At 38.5% G+C, this 17,104-nt stretch overlaps 1 protein-coding gene and 1 non-coding gene across 2 annotated transcripts; both read right to left on the bottom strand.

Annotated features, from left to right (window-relative positions):
• Positions 1-1,233: 1,233 nt before the first annotated feature.
• On the bottom strand, positions 1,234-1,896 carry LOC141618803 (uncharacterized). Its single transcript, XM_074435878.1, has one exon. It carries the CDS (start codon positions 1,894-1,896, stop codon positions 1,234-1,236), a length of 663 nt encoding a protein of 220 aa, XP_074291979.1.
• A 14,150-nt stretch (positions 1,897-16,046) lies between these two features.
• On the bottom strand, positions 16,047-16,153 carry LOC141624310 (small nucleolar RNA R71). Its single transcript, XR_012534116.1, has one exon. It is a non-coding gene; the product is annotated as a small nucleolar RNA R71 (small nucleolar RNA).
• Positions 16,154-17,104: the final 951 nt, after the last annotated feature.

The raw sequence follows: 17,104 nt of genomic DNA, 5'->3' as shown, positions 1-17,104 counted from the left end.
TTCTTCAGCTGGTCCAAATTCGTAGGATTTGTGAAGTCATTCCCATCCAAATCTGTTAATCGAACAGCGCCTCCCGACAAAATCTTCTTTACCAAATAAGGGCCTGCCCAATTTGGTTTGAACCTACCCCTCGAGTCAATTGGTAACAAAGCTCTAACTAATTTGAGAACCAGATCTCCCTCACTAATCCCCCTTGGTTTCACCTTTTTGTTGAAAGCTCTCTCTATCCTTTTCTGGTAGTGTTCGACATGGTACAATGCGTTCAAACGTCGCTCATCGAGCATGACTAGTGAATCATATCTTACTTGAATCCAATCTGCTTCACGAACCTAACTTTCTAGTAGGATCCTCAAGAACGGTATTTCAAGCTCAACTGGTTGAACCGCTTCCATTCCATATACTAAGTAGTACGGGATTGCTCTCGTGGCTGTTCTAATTGAAGTTCTGTACCCCCATAATGCAAAGGGCATCTTCTCTGGCCATTCTCTATAGTTGTCGGACATCTTCCTTAAAATGGCTGTAACTATTTTTTGGCAGCCTCTACCGCACCATTCGTCTGTGGTCAGTATGGTGATGACTTGTGATGTTTGATTTTATACTTTTCAAGTATAACTTCGGTCTCAGCTTGGAAATGAGTTCCATGATCATTTATGAATTCATGTGGTACTCTGTACCGGAAAATGATGTCATTCTGAATGAACTGTGCTACTTGCTTTGCTTTCAACACTTTATAAGACTTAGCCTCTACCCACTTCGTGAAGTAGTCAATTACAACAAGGATGAAATAATGCCCTCCAGTTCCTGATGGGTGTACTTTTCCAATGATGTCGATTCCCCGGGTCGAAAATGGCCAGGGTGACGTCATGGTGTATAACATTGAAGGTGGCACATGTTGTACATTTGCGAATATCTGAAGTTGTGACAGTGCCTGACATATTTGCAACAATCTTTTTCCATTGTTGTCCAATAATAACCAAGCCTTATGATCTTACGGACTAGCATATGGGCATTCATGTGTGGCCCACACTCGCCGTCATGGACTTCTTCCATAACCTTTTCAGCTGTCGCTTTGTCGATACATCACAACAAAACACCTTGAGCCGTCTTCTTGTACAATTGCCCGTCATCGGTCTTAATGAATTGGGCGGATAACATTCGTAGGTCGCATTTTCCACGTGTGTCAAGGTCGGGAGGATACTCTCCTGTTTCCTTGAATTTAAAAATGGATGTGTACTAGGCTTCGGTTTCACCTTCCTCGGTATCATTGATTACATTCACATAGGCAGGTGATGATCTTCGTTCAACACATATTGGCATACTGTTTACGTGGTCAGGAATGTTGATCAAAGTAGCTAACTTGGACAATGCATCTACAAATTGGTTTTCCTCTCTCGAGAGGTGAACATATCGAATGTCTTCGAAGTATTTTTCCAATTCTTCGATTCTGGTTTGATACGGGGCTAAACTTTGGCTCTTAATTTTCCATAACCCACCCACTTGATTGATTACAAGGGACGAATCTCCATGGACTAGCAACTTCTTCACACCCAAGTCTAGAGCACTGCGTAAGCCGAGCAAACATGCTTCGTATTCTACGGCGTTGTTTGTGACATTGAAATCCAGTTTGATGGACACGGGCACGTGTTCACCTATTGGTGAGATAAGAAGTATACCTACCCCATATCTCATATAGTTTGATGCTCCATCGAAATAAAAATCCCATATGTCCTTCTCGACGTGTACCACGTTTTCGTCGGGAAATGACCAAGTGCCGATGACTTCTGTTTCTTTGATTGGATTGTCGGCGAGGAAATCAGCAACAGACCTTCCCTTGATCACTTTCAAGGGTACATATTTTAGATCAAACTCTGATAACATAAGGGTCCATCTCGACATTCTTCCATTTAGCACTGGTTTTTCAAACAAGTACTTGATCGGATCCCTTTTTTAGTAGACACTCACACTGTAGCTGAGCTTGTAATGTCTTAATTTCTTCGTTGTCCAGACTAAGGCCAGACACGTCTTTTCAAGAGGTTTGTACTTTACTTTATAGTCTAAAAACTTTTTACTAATGTAGTAAATAGCTCTTTCTTCTTTGTCAACTGTTTGGGCTAGCATAGCTCCCATTGTCGTATCTGTAACAGTTAGATATAGCGATAGTGGTAGCCCGGCTACTGGTGGGCTCAAAATTGGTGGAGAAGACAGTACGTCTTTTACTTTATCGAATGCGGCCTGAAATTGGTCTTCTCACATAACATGTTCTCCGACCTTCAGCTTCTTAAAGATCGGCTCACAAATCATAGTCAACTTCGCGACGAAACGGCTTATGCATTGAACTCTTCCTAGGAAACCTCAAATTTCTTTCTCGGTCTCGGGATGGCGCATCTCCATATGGCTTTGATCTTTGATGGGTCGACTTCGATGCCACGGTGGCTAACGATATGACCTAACAGTTTGCCAGAGGTGACCCCGAAAGCACACTTTTGTGGATTCAGTCTCATGTTGTACTTTCGCAATCTTTGAAAGAATTTTCGTAGTGCTCCGAGATAGCCACTACGTTCTTTTGACTTGACTATCATGTCGTCGACATAAACTTTAACTTCTTTGTGCACCATATCACGTAGCAACGTCTTTGATGTTCTCTGGTACATCGCCCCGGCATTTATCAAACCGAAAGGCATTACTGTGTAACAATAGGTTCACCATTGTGATGTGAATGTTATCTTACTCATGTCTTCCTCGGCCATCTTAATCTGATTGTAACCGGGATATCCATCTATGAAAGATAGTAATGCGTGATTCGCGGTATTGTCAACCAAGATATCGATGTGAGGTGATGGAAAGTCGTCCTTTGGACTAGCTTTGTTCAGATCTCGAAAGTCCACGCACAGGCGAACTTTTCCATCTTTCTTTGGTACTGGCACTACATTGGCAACCGAATCCGAATATTCTGATACTTTGATGAACCCGGCTCTGAGCTGTTTATCAATTTCTTCCTTAACTTTTAAAGACCATTCCGAGCGCATTTTGCGTAGCTTCTGCTTCACTGGTTTGAACCCTGGTTTGATCAGAATCCTATGTTCTGCAATTTCCCTATCAATTCCCGGCATATCTTTGTAAGACCATGCAAAAACATCTTTGAACTCAAACAGCAAGTCGATGGACCCTTGTCTTTCTGCGGGATTAAGGTAGTTCCTATCTTAAGCCCCCATGGTTCTAAGGTGGTTCCCATATTGATGGTTTCGGTATCTTCGATCACTGAGTTTCTTTCGTCATATTCTTCTAACCCTTTAACCAATTGTGGAGATGGTTCCACCTCCTCTTCATCTTCTTCAACTTGTTCGCCTTTGGCCTCATTCTCAATGTCACTACTAAAACAATTATTTTCAATAATTGAATTGCAATGTAAATAAAACAAGTCGTAAACAAACTGGTTCATCTTATTATTATTAATTTGAAACTGCGCAAAATGCGCAAACATCTGGGCCAACTTATCAAAGGTCAGTGGCGAGACAACAGGGGTATTCGGGACAGGCCCCAGGATACCGGAATTGGAAAGGGGTGCATTGAAAGGAAAGACTTGGGAGGGGTGGCTTTGACACCTGACTCCTTAGACTCAAACTTAGGACTCTTATCAGACTCGGACTCATACTCAGACTCAGACTCGGAACCATCATCTAGTTTGCATATTTATCCTTCTAACGACAGTAGAACTTCTCGTGGGGTAGTCACAGTGTTTTCCCTACTCATTCTTTCTGCAATAGCGTCCAATCGCGCTATTATCAACTCCACAGTTTCACTTAGCTTAGTGACGACAGCTTCCATTGCTTTCTTTCGGGTTTGAGGCGGCCTTTCTACAAGAAAAACCCCGAACCAATCAATACTTGAATTAAAAAAATCCCCTGCACAAACAAGGACTCGGCTCACATATTTGATTTTTGACTTAGACTTGACTCAAAGACAGAACCTAACCCGGGAAATGAACTAAGTGGCTCACTTGTAAAGGGTCGTAAGGGAGAGGGGTCTAGACCTGACAAGGACTACGATTCGACTCAAACAACTTCTTGACTTGGACTTGACATCGACATTGTGTGGCTAACCCGTGATTGAACCAACTTGGCTCATGGGTGCATTGAAAACGTCCTAAGTGGTCTAACCTGGGACGTTTGGTGGTTTGACTTTGACCAAATGGTCAACATACTTGACTTGAATTGAAGAGGTGACTTGGGTAACCCACTAGGCTTGTGTTCTTGACCCGGTTCACTCGAACCCAAGACATGACTATGTTGGAGTATGTGTCCTCGGCAATAATGCGATCACATGTTTAAATCTCATATTAAGAATACATAAGGGAATGTAACATTTTATTGACAACTAATCCACATTAATCGGTAATGATTGGCTGACTAGAGTTTGACATTACTGTCGTGCGACGGTTGATACGTGCATTTTATGTAGTCTTTTTAGCCTATTTTATGCACGTATTTCTATGCTTTTATCGTGGTTTTATGCTACGAAATGCCCCGAATATGCTACTTTGGTTTGTTTTGTCTTATTTGCAGGAATGAACCCAAAAGTAGCGAAATCAAGCCTTTTACCATCCTTTTAGCATGCATTTGGAGGAAGAGTGAATTTGGAGCGGGAATGAAGCTATTTTGAGATGCGCATTGGAGTAAGGAAGTTAGGCGAGCCAGGAGAGTGCTTCAATTTGCTAGTTCCTGCTTGTAAGAGCCATATCTCGAGTTCTACAACAGCTATTAAGGTGATTCCAGTTGGAGGTGAAAGCTTATCCTCTTAGCTTTCCAACGCCACCAACCACGCCCTATTTGCCCAAGTAACGAAGAAATGGCAGCCGTTTGAAGTTCAGTGCGCGAAGCAGGAATTACGCGCTGAGAAGTGCTCGATCGAGAACTATTTCTATTCGATCGAGAGCCCATTTGCTCGATCGAGAGCCACTTCTATTCGATCGAGTGGTTTAGGATGAATAAGTACTCGATCGACTATTTTTCCTTTCGATCGACCAGTTCCTTTTATGCCTTTGCTCGATCGAGTGATTTAGTTACTCGATCGAGTGGATTTTGCTGACGGGCTGGGCTTTTTAGCTATTTTCCGTCATTAGGTTTAATTAAACTCCTAATTTCTTATAAATAGGAGTGAGGTCGTCAGTTTATGTATCTTTTTTTATCCGGAGACACTCTGACTCTCTCTTTTCTCCTGGAACGATACACTGTTACTTTGCTTTTTATTCCGGATCATTATTTCAGTAATATTTCTTCCCTTTTCTTTCTTAATTTAATGTTTAATTCTCTCTTAATTCTTGTTCTTGTTTATTTTATCATGCATAGCTAATTTCTCTAGTATGTTAGGATTAGGGAAGCCGTGGTGGCATGCTTTAATTGTATTAAATAGATTAGCCTGCGATAAGAATTGTATTAGGCAATTTAATCATTATCCTGGTCGAATGAATGCATGCAGGAGACCATAAATCTAGTTAACCCCGACCTAGATCGAAAGATTGGAAGGGAAGGCTTGCTTAATTACAATAGGGTATTGCGGTGAGGGCGAAAGTTAAGTCATTTTACGCTCTAGGGCGGTTTAAGGACCGAAAGGTGACGACCATAGCTCTTCTTATCAATAGTCTAATCGCCTTAGTATTCCCGATAGTATAAGATCTGATAGCTGCCACGGTGGACCGACTCTTAGCATACTCCCTTCTCTTACTGTTAATTCTCTTATTCATTTCCCTTGCCTTAATCTCTAGTTTAGTTAAAAACAATCAAAACCCCCATTTGTGACATTCCGACAGATAAATAGACAAATAGATAGTATACCGCCTCCCTGTGGAGATCGACCCTACTTACCGACTTCATTAGTTGTACTTAGGTATTTTATTTTTGGTACGAAACGACAGTATCAAATTTTGGCGCCGTTGCCGGGGAGGCAATCTATTTATTTATTTGTTTAATTTTATCTGTTTTTAGCCTCAGGGGATTTTTCCCTTGAGGCCGTTTTAATCTTTTTCCTTGAGTGCTGTTTTGATAGGCCTTACAGGTACTACCTAGACAGTTCTAGGTGAAAGACAGTCAAAGGGAAGGCTTGAGTACCTTTGACCCATCACCGATGTCCCATTATATGGAACAGCCGGTGATCTACTACGGGAGATGTGGTTCTGCTGAGCACAATGCAGCTGTAGTTGTGCCGCCACATCTACCCTATCAATGGCCGCCGCAACAAGATCCCCCTGATATACAAGAAGAAGACATTGCGGAGCTGAAATCCTTGATGGAGACTCTTGCATTCCAAGCACAAGAATATGTCTCGCGAGTTGATAAGCTCGAGTCTGTAGTTGCTCAGCTAGCAGCTGAGATGGAAGAAGAAGAGATCGCGGAGCTGACATATTCAATGGTAACGCTTGTATCACAAATGCAAGAGAGTAATAAAAATATGGACGCTCGATTCCATGAGCTTGAATCTGTAGTTGCTCAGATAGCAGCTGAGATGCAAGAAGAAGAAGTATACCTTGCTGAGAGCGGTTCTTCCCCTGAGGATACCGTGTTACCCAATGCTGAGGAAGACTTCTATGACTCGGATGACGAGTTTCTATCATATTTCACTGCCCCACACGAGGATTTCAGCGCAGATAGGGAGGAATCACTCGATCGAGTGACAATTATTGGTCGATCGAGTGATTTTCCAGGAGAAAGTGCTCGATCGAGTGAACATTCTACTCGATCGAGTGGAAATCAGGAGGAGACTGCTCGATCGAATGAAGATTCTACTCGATCGAGTAGTTTGGCCATTGGGAGCTTTGGTTCGTCATTTGGGTTTGATTTTGATGACGATTTCGATGACGATAATGGATACGGTGATTCTTCCCTATTCAAAGCCGAGTTGGATGCACTTGAGGTTGCGATTTACGGGACGAATTCCACTAAGAAGGGTGTCAAAGAGGCAGCTGAGTCGGTAATTGCTCCTAGCACGGAAGAGGTAATATCTTCCTTTGTCGATGATTCCGTCATTGAGAGTGACCTACACGAGGTAGTAAACGATAATTTATTTATTGTTTGTTTTAATAGTAAATTGCCTCGATTGACTTTTCTTGCGCATCCCAATGCTTTACCCCTTCCCAGTAGGTCGTATAATTTGATGATTTTTCACCGTCCTTATCATTTTAATTTCGTTAATCTGAAATGGAGCCCTACTTTATTGACAATTGCTCCCACGCTCCTATATTTTGTGGATAAATTTAGGAGCGCCCATAGGAAATTTGTTAGACTTAAATGTTTACATATCTTTATTTCCTACTTTGCTATTCCACTTTGGTGCTACTTACTCTTCTGTGTAGCACATGCGCAGCTATTTGACAGGTTGCTGCGCGCTTTGAGCTGTTTTGATTGTAATTAACCATAAAGGCTCGAAGAAAAAGAAGGTCGAGCTGGGACCTGACTGAAGCTAGCGCTACCCGGGAGGCAACCCGGCGATTTTATTTTGCATTCTTATTTACTTTCAGTTGTAATAAATGGTTTTATACCATAGACTATCTCAGTATGCTTGTTTTTGTCAGTTGCGGGCTGTTTTTCATTGCATTTTGCAGGAATTCGCTGAGGATCACTCGATCGAGTACTTGTTGTACTCGATCGAGCACTTGTGCTGCCAAATTCTCTCGATCGAGCAAATATCTACTCGATCGAGTACCTGCAAAGTAAGAAATCACTCGATCGACCTAGTTTCTTTTCGATCAAGCTGTTCTTGGATGCCCACTCACTCGATCGACCACTGTCGGACGGATATTGAGTGTTTTTGACTTGGATTAGCTTCCTGAGACGGTTTTCCGGGCCTTAGCAACCTCCCATTTCATGGTCGGTTTGGGGAGGTCCCCTTATTCGCGCATTTTGTAAGTTCTTCCGTATTCACTCTCTTTCTCCTTTAGTTTGCATTTCCTTTCCATGTTTTGGTACAATGGGGGCATTGTACAGTTTGGTTTGGGGAGGTTATGCATCCATATCCGTGTCTGCATATTGTTTTTATTGCATTTCAGTAATCACATTTAATTTATGTTTGCATCGTTGTTTATTTTCATAAAATCCAAAAATTCAATAAAAATCAAAAAATTGTTAAAAATTCAAAAAATTTTCACGTTTATTTTAGCATATAGGTTGAGTCGGAACGGTAGATTTCAATGATGGGGTTGCACTGCATTTGTCTTTTTGCTTAAGCCTTGCATTGAACTATTATTCTTTTAGCTTTGTCTTATTGCATAATCTACGAGTTAATGTTTAATTTAGCTGAACGAATAGACTTGACCTGAAATTTTGGCAACCTACTTATAATTTCTAAGACTTAGAGCCTTATAAACTGGTGTCATTTATGACCAGTTTCATGTAGGATTGTGAGTAGTTACTCCTTGCATAACATGTATCATCAATTTGCACGTATATGGAATTCAATTGCTTTTTGCCGTCATACATTCGGGTTAGTGGTTGGTGTCACATGCAGGGAGGTGCTTACATTTTCCCTTTCTTTCATTTTTACCCATAAACTCCACATTAGCCAAATTTGCCTGTTGACCTTTAGCTACATTCCAAATTTAGCCTGCCTTGTCAAGCTAGTTTAGATTGTTCTGCGGTATATTGTCTATTGTATCAAATGTTGGCTCGTATTCTGTTGATTCGGAGTTGGTAATCTAAGAAGAAAAGAAGGTTGATGAAAAAAAAAAGACGTGAAAAAGAAAAGAAAAAAAAAAGTTGAAAAAGGAATTCGAAAAAAAAATCAGAAAAGAAGAAACCGAAGAAAAAATAGAAAAAGAAATGAGAAATGAGAAAAAAAATGGTTGACGGTTTCTGCTCCTATGTTTTATTTATATCTTTTGAGGAGTTAGTTCAGTTTGGTTTGGTGAGATTTTATGCCAAATGAAGGGCATTATGCTTAGTTCATAATTGAGTTGGAAACGGATGTCGATATATGGTTTTGTTTAGGTACTAGCTTGATCACCTATACCTCCACATTCCCATAAATGTTTTGCCTTTTCTTACCCATTGCCTCACTTTACCATATTTTTGTAAGCCCTCGGCTGTGACAGGACCTTGTTTGGTTGGAATGTGTGTACGGTAGCTAGAATTGTCTATCATATTAGCAGCATGCATGTTTATGTGGGTCGTAGTCTAGGTGAGCGACTATTTTTCCTTCTCTTTTACTTATATATGTTCACCCTTTGCTTCATGAGAGAAGAGTGACCCGTGAGAGTCCATTATTAAAGGTCTTGCAAGGTCGACGGTTCAGCTTTATTTATAAACATCCTATAACTCGTTTGCATTTGACTATTTGCTATAAGTGTTAGTTTGCTTGCATTAAACTGGCTTAAGTGGGCATTTGTAGCTAGCTCTGAGTTATCTTTCCCGTTCCTTTAGTTGCATTTTAGTTTACTCGAGGACGAGTAAAGGTTTGGTTTGGGGAGATTTGATACGTGCATTTTATGTAGTCTTTTTAGCCTATTTTATGCACGTATTTCTATGCTTTTATCGTGGTTTTATGCTACGAAATGCCCCGAATATGCTACTTTGGTTTGTTTTGTCTTATTTGCAGGAATGAACCCAAAAGTAGCGAAATCAAGCCTTTTACCATCCTTTTAGCATGCATTTGGAGGAAGAGTGAATTTGGAGCGGGAATGAAGCTATTTTGAGATGCGCATTGGAGTAAGGAAGTTAGGCGAGCCAGGAGAGTGCTTCAATTTGCTAGTTCCTGCTTGTAAGAGCCATATCTCGAGTTCTACAACAGATATTAAGGTGATTCCAGTTGGAGGTGAAAGCTTATCCTCTTAGCTTTCCAACGCCACCAACCACGCCCTATTTGCCCAAGTAACGAAGAAATGGCAGCCGTTTGAAGTTCAGTGCGCGAAGCAGGAATTACGCGCTGAGAAGTGCTCGATCGAGAACTATTTCTATTCGATCGAGAGCCCATTTGCTCGATCGAGAGCCACTTCTATTCGATCGAGTGGTTTAGGATGAATAAGTACTCGATCGACTATTTTTCCTTTCGATCGACCAGTTCCTTTTATGCCTTTGCTCGATCGAGTGATTTAGTTACTCGATCGAGTGGATTTTGCTGACGGGCTGGGCTTTTTAGCTATTTTCCGTCATTAGGTTTAATTAAACTCCTAATTTCTTATAAATAGGAGTGAGGTCGTCAGTTTATGTATCTTTTTTTATCCGGAGACACTCTGACTCTCTCTTTTCTCCTGGAACGATACACTGTTACTTTGCTTTTTATTCCGGATCATTATTTCAGTAATATTTCTTCCCTTTTCTTTCTTAATTTAATGTTTAATTCTCTCTTAATTCTTGTTCTTGTTTATTTTATCATGCATAGCTAATTTCTCTAGTATGTTAGGATTAGGGAAGCCGTGGTGGCATGCTTTAATTGTATTAAATAGATTAGCCCTGCGATAAGAATTGTATTAGGCAATTTAACTGTTATCCGGTCGAATGAATGCATGCAGGAGACCATAAATCTAGTTAACCCCGACCTAGATCGAAAGATTGGAAGGGAAGGCTTGCTTAATTACAATAGGGTATTGCAGTGAGGGCGAAAGTTAAGCTGTTTACGCTCTAGGGCGGTTTAAGGACCGAAAGGTGACGACCATAGCTCTTCTTATCAATAGTCTAATCGCCTTAGTATTCCCGATAGTATAAGATCTGATAGCTGCCACGGTGGACCGACTCTTAGCATACTCCCTTCTCTTACTGTTAATTCTCTTATTCATTTCCCTTGCCTTAATCTCTAGTTTAGTTAAAAACAATCAAAACCCCCATTTGTGACATTCCGACAGATAAATAGACAAATAGATAGTATACCGCCTCCCTGTGGAGATCGACCCTACTTACCGCTGACTTCTGTTAGTTGTACTTAGGTATTTTATTTTTGGTACGAAACGACAGTATCAACGGTGGTGATCAGTTGATCCCTTAAGGTCATACCTCTAAGGAAACATTCTTAATTGACTAATTAATTAATTGTATGACGATACAAGTTATTAATTCCTTCAAATTGAACAAATGATTTTGTGAGTAATTGTACGTATCTTATTTTAATTTGATTAAATAAGATTCGTTCTAGGTCATTAAATTGTTTTATTACTTTAAGATTTATTTATTGTTTATGAAACAATTGTAATAAGAATGAATTGATTATTATAAATACAAGTAGTTGTGATTTATAATTATATGACCCATTTTAAGTAATAGTAATTGTGAATTACTATTTAATTTTTGTATGTGATTTATTTTGTTTATATAATGATTTTAATTTGTGAAAAATGCATCATTTAAACAACATGTCTAGTAACATGTCCAATATGTCACACAATACATATTAGCAAATTGACAAACTTAAAATGGACCCTTATAATATTGAGGGTGCCGTGTAAATGAAGGAGAGGAGGTTGGTTGTGCTTAATTGTTTTGTTTCGTGGAAAACATCATGATTACCTACAAATCTTAGGCTTCCCTATCTACACTCTTGAGAAGAGAAAAATGCTAATGCATTGGGCACTCTACCCATGGCCAAAACCGGTGGCCTCCTCTATACACACTCAAGTAGTGTGTTTTCATCTTACACTAATTCATTCTTATATTATTCATTCACTTGAATACAACTTTATCTCTCTACTTCTTGTTGTTGAAAAAAACATAAACTCTCACAAAATCACTAATATTATTCTCTTAATACTAGAAGTAGTATACTTATAATATTAGTAGTATTTTTAAGGGTACAAATATTAATTCTAGTAATCAAATTAATATTTGTATTAAGGAGGTTTTCTTGGTACAATCCTTTAGGCGAGATTCTAAATTGAATCTTGTTCATCCATTTAGAAAGCTCAAGAACTAAGTAAGGAAGGAGACCTTACTAGTGCCCTAATAGCCGAAAATACATATGTAAGGAACCGATTTTCTTCACTCTTGTATTTTGTTTTGCATGCATAAGATCTAGAATTAATTTTATGACTAAATTAATTTATCACATATTCAATATGTAAACTTTTGAGATTAACGAATCCCTACAAGTGGTATCGGAGCAACACGGTTGTTGCATGCAAAATCGGGTTAGTTTTTCCGAGTTAATTTGTTAACAAATAAAACTTGTTATTTAGGATTTATGAAGATAAATCAAGAAATAACTTTGCAATTTAAAAGTTTCTCGTCCTAAATCGATTTTAGGTCATATGGGACGATTTATGGTTTTTTATTGTTCATTTTATATATTATTGGCATTAAAATGTGATTTTTATGAGAAAAATGTCAGTTTTGGACGAAAAAAAGCTAAACTTCGAATTTTTCAGTGGTTTTTGGATATGTTTTCACATATATTATCTATTGATGGCATGTTAAATCTCGTGAATAACTAAGTTATTTTGCATGAAATATGGATTTTATAAGCTTAATTGAATTTAAAGGGTTTATTAGGTTAGTATGAGTTAAATTTCGAATCTGGTCATGGAAATTTTATATATTGTTATATGCATTTTTACTCAGTGTGTGTAAAAATATTAGATGTATTGTACTTCTTATGCATGATTTATGAATTTTTGAGTAAAAATTCAATAAATAGTTACTTAAATTAGCCTTTAATGCTAAAACATATTTCATGACTATAGAAAAACGTCATATGTTGCATTTTATCCCACATTTCAGATCTAAAAGTGGAAAGTTGATTAAAGTTATATTTCTCATATTTTAATGGTCATGGTTGTTAAAACCGATAAACCGCAACGATGTCTTTCTCGAAAAATTTTCTAAATTTTTAACCTAAGTTTTGAACATTATGAGTGTCATGGTACTTTTCAAGAATGTTCATGAGTTTGAATTTCAAATTTTGAAATTATTTGGAATTTTTATAATTTAATTTGGAGTTTATAAGTATAATATTGTATTTTTGGTCCATAATGAACAATACTAAGAAACCAAGTTGAGTTATTGTCAAAATATTAGTGAAGACTAAGTTTTGAGTCCTAAGATGGCTAGGGTAATTAACTTGAACATAAATATGAATTTATGAGACACTTTGTGATTTTAACAAGTTTATAATCACGCAAATCCATAAAAACCGATGAAATATACGATATTGGCTCTTAAAAGGCGATTTGGCATAAAATTAAGCATGTTCATACATATTATAATGCTGCATTTTATTTATGATTGTCATATTTTTATTTTATATAATTTTGAATTATGTAATTTTACTTAGTATGACTTTAGTTTTTAATTGATATTACCCGAAATGCATGGGAATATCGATTCGGTTGTAATTATTGTGATCTCGTATCACCGTTTTGTAATTTAATAGTTTTTTTTATTTACAAATGTATAATAGGAAATTATGTAATTTTTATTTATTATTTGTAATTTCCCGGAGTTTCCATGAAGACGGTGTTACCTCAAGATGCGTGCCAAGACCGAAGTTCACGGAACCAAAGGAGTTGGTTTCCGAATTTGTAATAGTTTATTAGATTTACTATTTTTAGAAAGGCCATACTAGGACTTTATTTTTATGCTTAGCATTTTCTTTATATGTTTGCATGCATAGCCAAATGATGTGACCATAATTGGCGCATATTTAGCCCCCGAATTACCATTGTTTCCATGCTTTTTAGTGCCTATTTGGGTCATTTCTTATCTTTAGTTCTTTGTTTTGCATATTCATTGAGATTTTGATCCCTTGGTAGGAAAGGAGTAAGAATCTTGCATTTTCATGGCAAAACAAGGCTAAATTGATCATATTCAATGACCAAGCATCAAGGAGAGACAAGACTAGAAGGCCTTTGTACATAGCATAGTAGAAGAGCAATGTTGAGAAAAGGATCCTTGAGTCCCCAAGGAAATCCCCAAGGAATTCATGAAGAAAAGAAGAAGAAAAGATGCTTTTGCCGGACAATCCGAACGGATTGTACACAATCCGTCCGTCCGCCCAAGCCCGGTCAGAGCGTCCCTCAAAGGAATCCGCTCGGATTACCCCTCGCCAATCCGAGCGTCTTGCCCAAGGATCCGCTCGGATTCTCCAGGCCAGATCCGGCCGTCCCGACTCCCATCCGCACGGATTTCATGATGAACGTTTTCATTCTTCAAGCTACGATTAGAGAAGCCCTTCTCTCGGAGAATACCGGAGTCTCCTTGCTCAACTTAAAAGTGTAATTACTAGTTTAGCCCTTAGTTAACCCTAATGCATCCTCCCTAATTTTCACTATAAATACCCCATTAGTCTAATTAGAGGAGCATGTTCTTCTTATCAATAATTAGTGTAGTTAATATCGATCAAATCTCTCTTCAATATTGTAATCAAATATTAATCAAGTTTTAATCCAAGTTTTAGTTCTTTAATCTCTCTCTTGTTCTTACTTTATTTTGGGTAATTGAAGATTATTTGGGTTATTATTGGGAGATTGACAACCTCTCAATCTAGGATTCAAGTACTTCTATTATTCTTGCTGTATTATTGGAATCATTAGTAGGTATAATCTCTTAATCCCTTTTTAATTATTGCTAATTACTTTCATTTATTCATCATGTTTTATTATGTTAGTATGATTGACAACCTTTCTAGCATGATCAATATGATAATGAGTGAGTAGTCTCTTAGCTAGGGTTTAATGGGTGATTAGGGGAAACCAACATGGGGAATGATTCATGCTTAAATTAATATGCTTTCATATCTTATTTGCTTGCTTGTTTTGATCTTAATACATGCACATGTTATATTTGATGAAATGCTAAGCCTATGAATCCTTGCATTTACTATCATCTTCTATCCTTTCAACTTGACTTGTAAGACATAACCCAACTCGAGTCTTGTTAGACCATGCATGTGTTGAGTAGGGAAGATTAAGTCGACTTGTAGGTGTTGTACAATCTAATCGATTCGCTCCGGGACCCAAACTTTCCTAGGATTGTAAGATATAACCCAACTCAATCCATCACAACAATAATTGCTTGCTTATAATTTGAGAACATGTTTGTATGATCATATCCCATGATTCCCCTATGAACCCATGACACCCTAGTGCCTTTAATCAATTGTTTACACCCCTTATTTTATTCATCTTGCTAGTTTATTTTCATTGCTATTTTAGTTTAGTAACCTTCTACATCAACCCAAATTGTGACACCCCTTAGACACTACTAGTTACAATAGAATTCTCATTTCAATACCCGTCCCTTGGGATCCGACCTTTACTTGCCTCTTTACTAATTGTAGAGTTGTTTGTGAAGTATAAATTGTGTTTTGTATCGACCATTGACCAACGACCACATATACTTAATTTGTGAAACGAAATGGACCCGATCAAAAATGGCGCCGTTGCTTCTTGGGACGGTGTTTAATTGATTTAAGATTTCTTTTATTGTTTTTAGTTGTGTCTTTTTCACCTTGGGAAGTAAAACTCCTCAAGGTTTGTTCTAATTGTTTTCGAGTTGTTTGATATTTTGCATGTCTAGAAGGTTACAAAGAGATTTGTTACCTTTTGACCGTGAAATCGAAAGAACCTTGACGAATAATAGGAGACTTGTTAGGAGGAATTTGGGAGGTGTTGGTGAAGTTGTTCAACCCACTAGTGAGTTTGTCAATCCTTTCGCAATAGAAGGAGAAGAGAACCCATTTAACAATACCACACAAAATCCACCTACAATGCCTAAATTCTCGTCACACTCTATACCCACCGAGGAGGATTTACCAAATGGTACTCCTACCCCACAACATCTTACCGGAAACTTTATTGCCAAGTCCGCCTTCATCCAACTAGTTGAGAGGAGCCAATTCGGGGGAATGCCTGGTGAGGACCCTCATTCTCATATGGAAACCTTTTGTGATTATTGTGAAGCTATCTCTCAAACGGCGTGACTCAAGACCAAATAAGATGGGTCTTATTTCCTTTTTCGTTAATCGGCACCGCAAAGCAATGGTTGAAGGGCCTTGATAAGGCCACCCTTGGAATAGATTCTTGGAAGAAGCTAGCTCCAGCTTTCTACCAAAAATTCTACCCACCGGAAAAGACCAATATGCTAAGAGCTCAAATTACGGGTTTTAAGCAAAGGGATGAAGAATCTTTGTATGAAGCTTGGGAGCAGTTCAAAGGTATTTGTCGCTCATGTCCTCACCATGGACTTAGCGAATGGTTTTTAGTGCAACAATTTTGGAATGGTTTATATGAAGATTCAAGGAACATTCTCAATATGGGATCAAATGGAATGTTCACCGAAGTTGATGACAATCAAACATGGAACAAGATTGAGGAAATGGCGGTCCATAATTCACAATATAGTAGGCCTCGCAAGGCTACTAGAGGAGGAAAGTATGAAGTGGACACCGTTACTCAATTGGGTGCTCAACTTAGTGCTCACATTGACACAATCAACTCGAAGTTTGAACAAGCTATGGCTAGACTTGAGGAAAACTCAAAATCATCAAAGCATCATGTCAATGCCATGACGGTATCCTCATCAATCCCAAGCGGGATATGTGAGAATTGTGGAACCTTGGGTCATGACTCAAGTGAGTGTAGGGGAACAACCGAACAAGTTAATGCTTTCCAAGCTTACAAGAGTGGTACCCCTTATTCAAATTTTTACAATGAAAACACCAAGTTCCATCCAAATCTCTCATACAAAAGCCAAAATGTTCAAAACCCTCAAACAACATACACTCCACCACCCATGAGAAATCAAAATCAAAGACCCTTTTACAATCAAAACCAAGGTTACCAAAATCAAAATCCATACAATCACCACAATGACCAAGGTTTTGATGTCCAAAAAGCGGTCCTCCAAATGCAAAAGAATCAACAAGAATTTTTCACCCAAATGCAAAAAGATAGCCAAGCAAAAGACACCACCATCAACAACATTCTAGCTCACACCAAGATGTTGGAAACACAATTGACTCAACTAGCATCTTCAAGCTCACAAAGACAAAAGGGGCAATTACCACCACAAAGTAATCCCCCTAGACATGAAACAGTTAGTGCCATTCACTTGAGAAGTGGTACAAGATATGAAGCACCAAAGAAGCAAGTTGAGGATGAAGTTGTGAGAGCTAGTGAGAATGAAGTTGTGGTGCA

Source organism: Silene latifolia, chromosome X (assembly GCF_048544455.1).
Source record: "Silene latifolia isolate original U9 population chromosome X, ASM4854445v1, whole genome shotgun sequence".
Classification (NCBI taxonomy): Eukaryota; Viridiplantae; Streptophyta; class Magnoliopsida; order Caryophyllales; family Caryophyllaceae; genus Silene; species Silene latifolia.
The sequence above is the reverse complement of the archived record's forward strand: the minus strand, read 5'-3'. Positions and strand labels throughout refer to the sequence as shown.

Excerpts from the sequence above, each read along its gene's own strand:
- LOC141618803 (XM_074435878.1), bottom strand. The coding sequence starts at position 1,896 with ATGTCGAGATGGACCCTTATGTTATCAGAGTTTGATCTAAAATATGTA.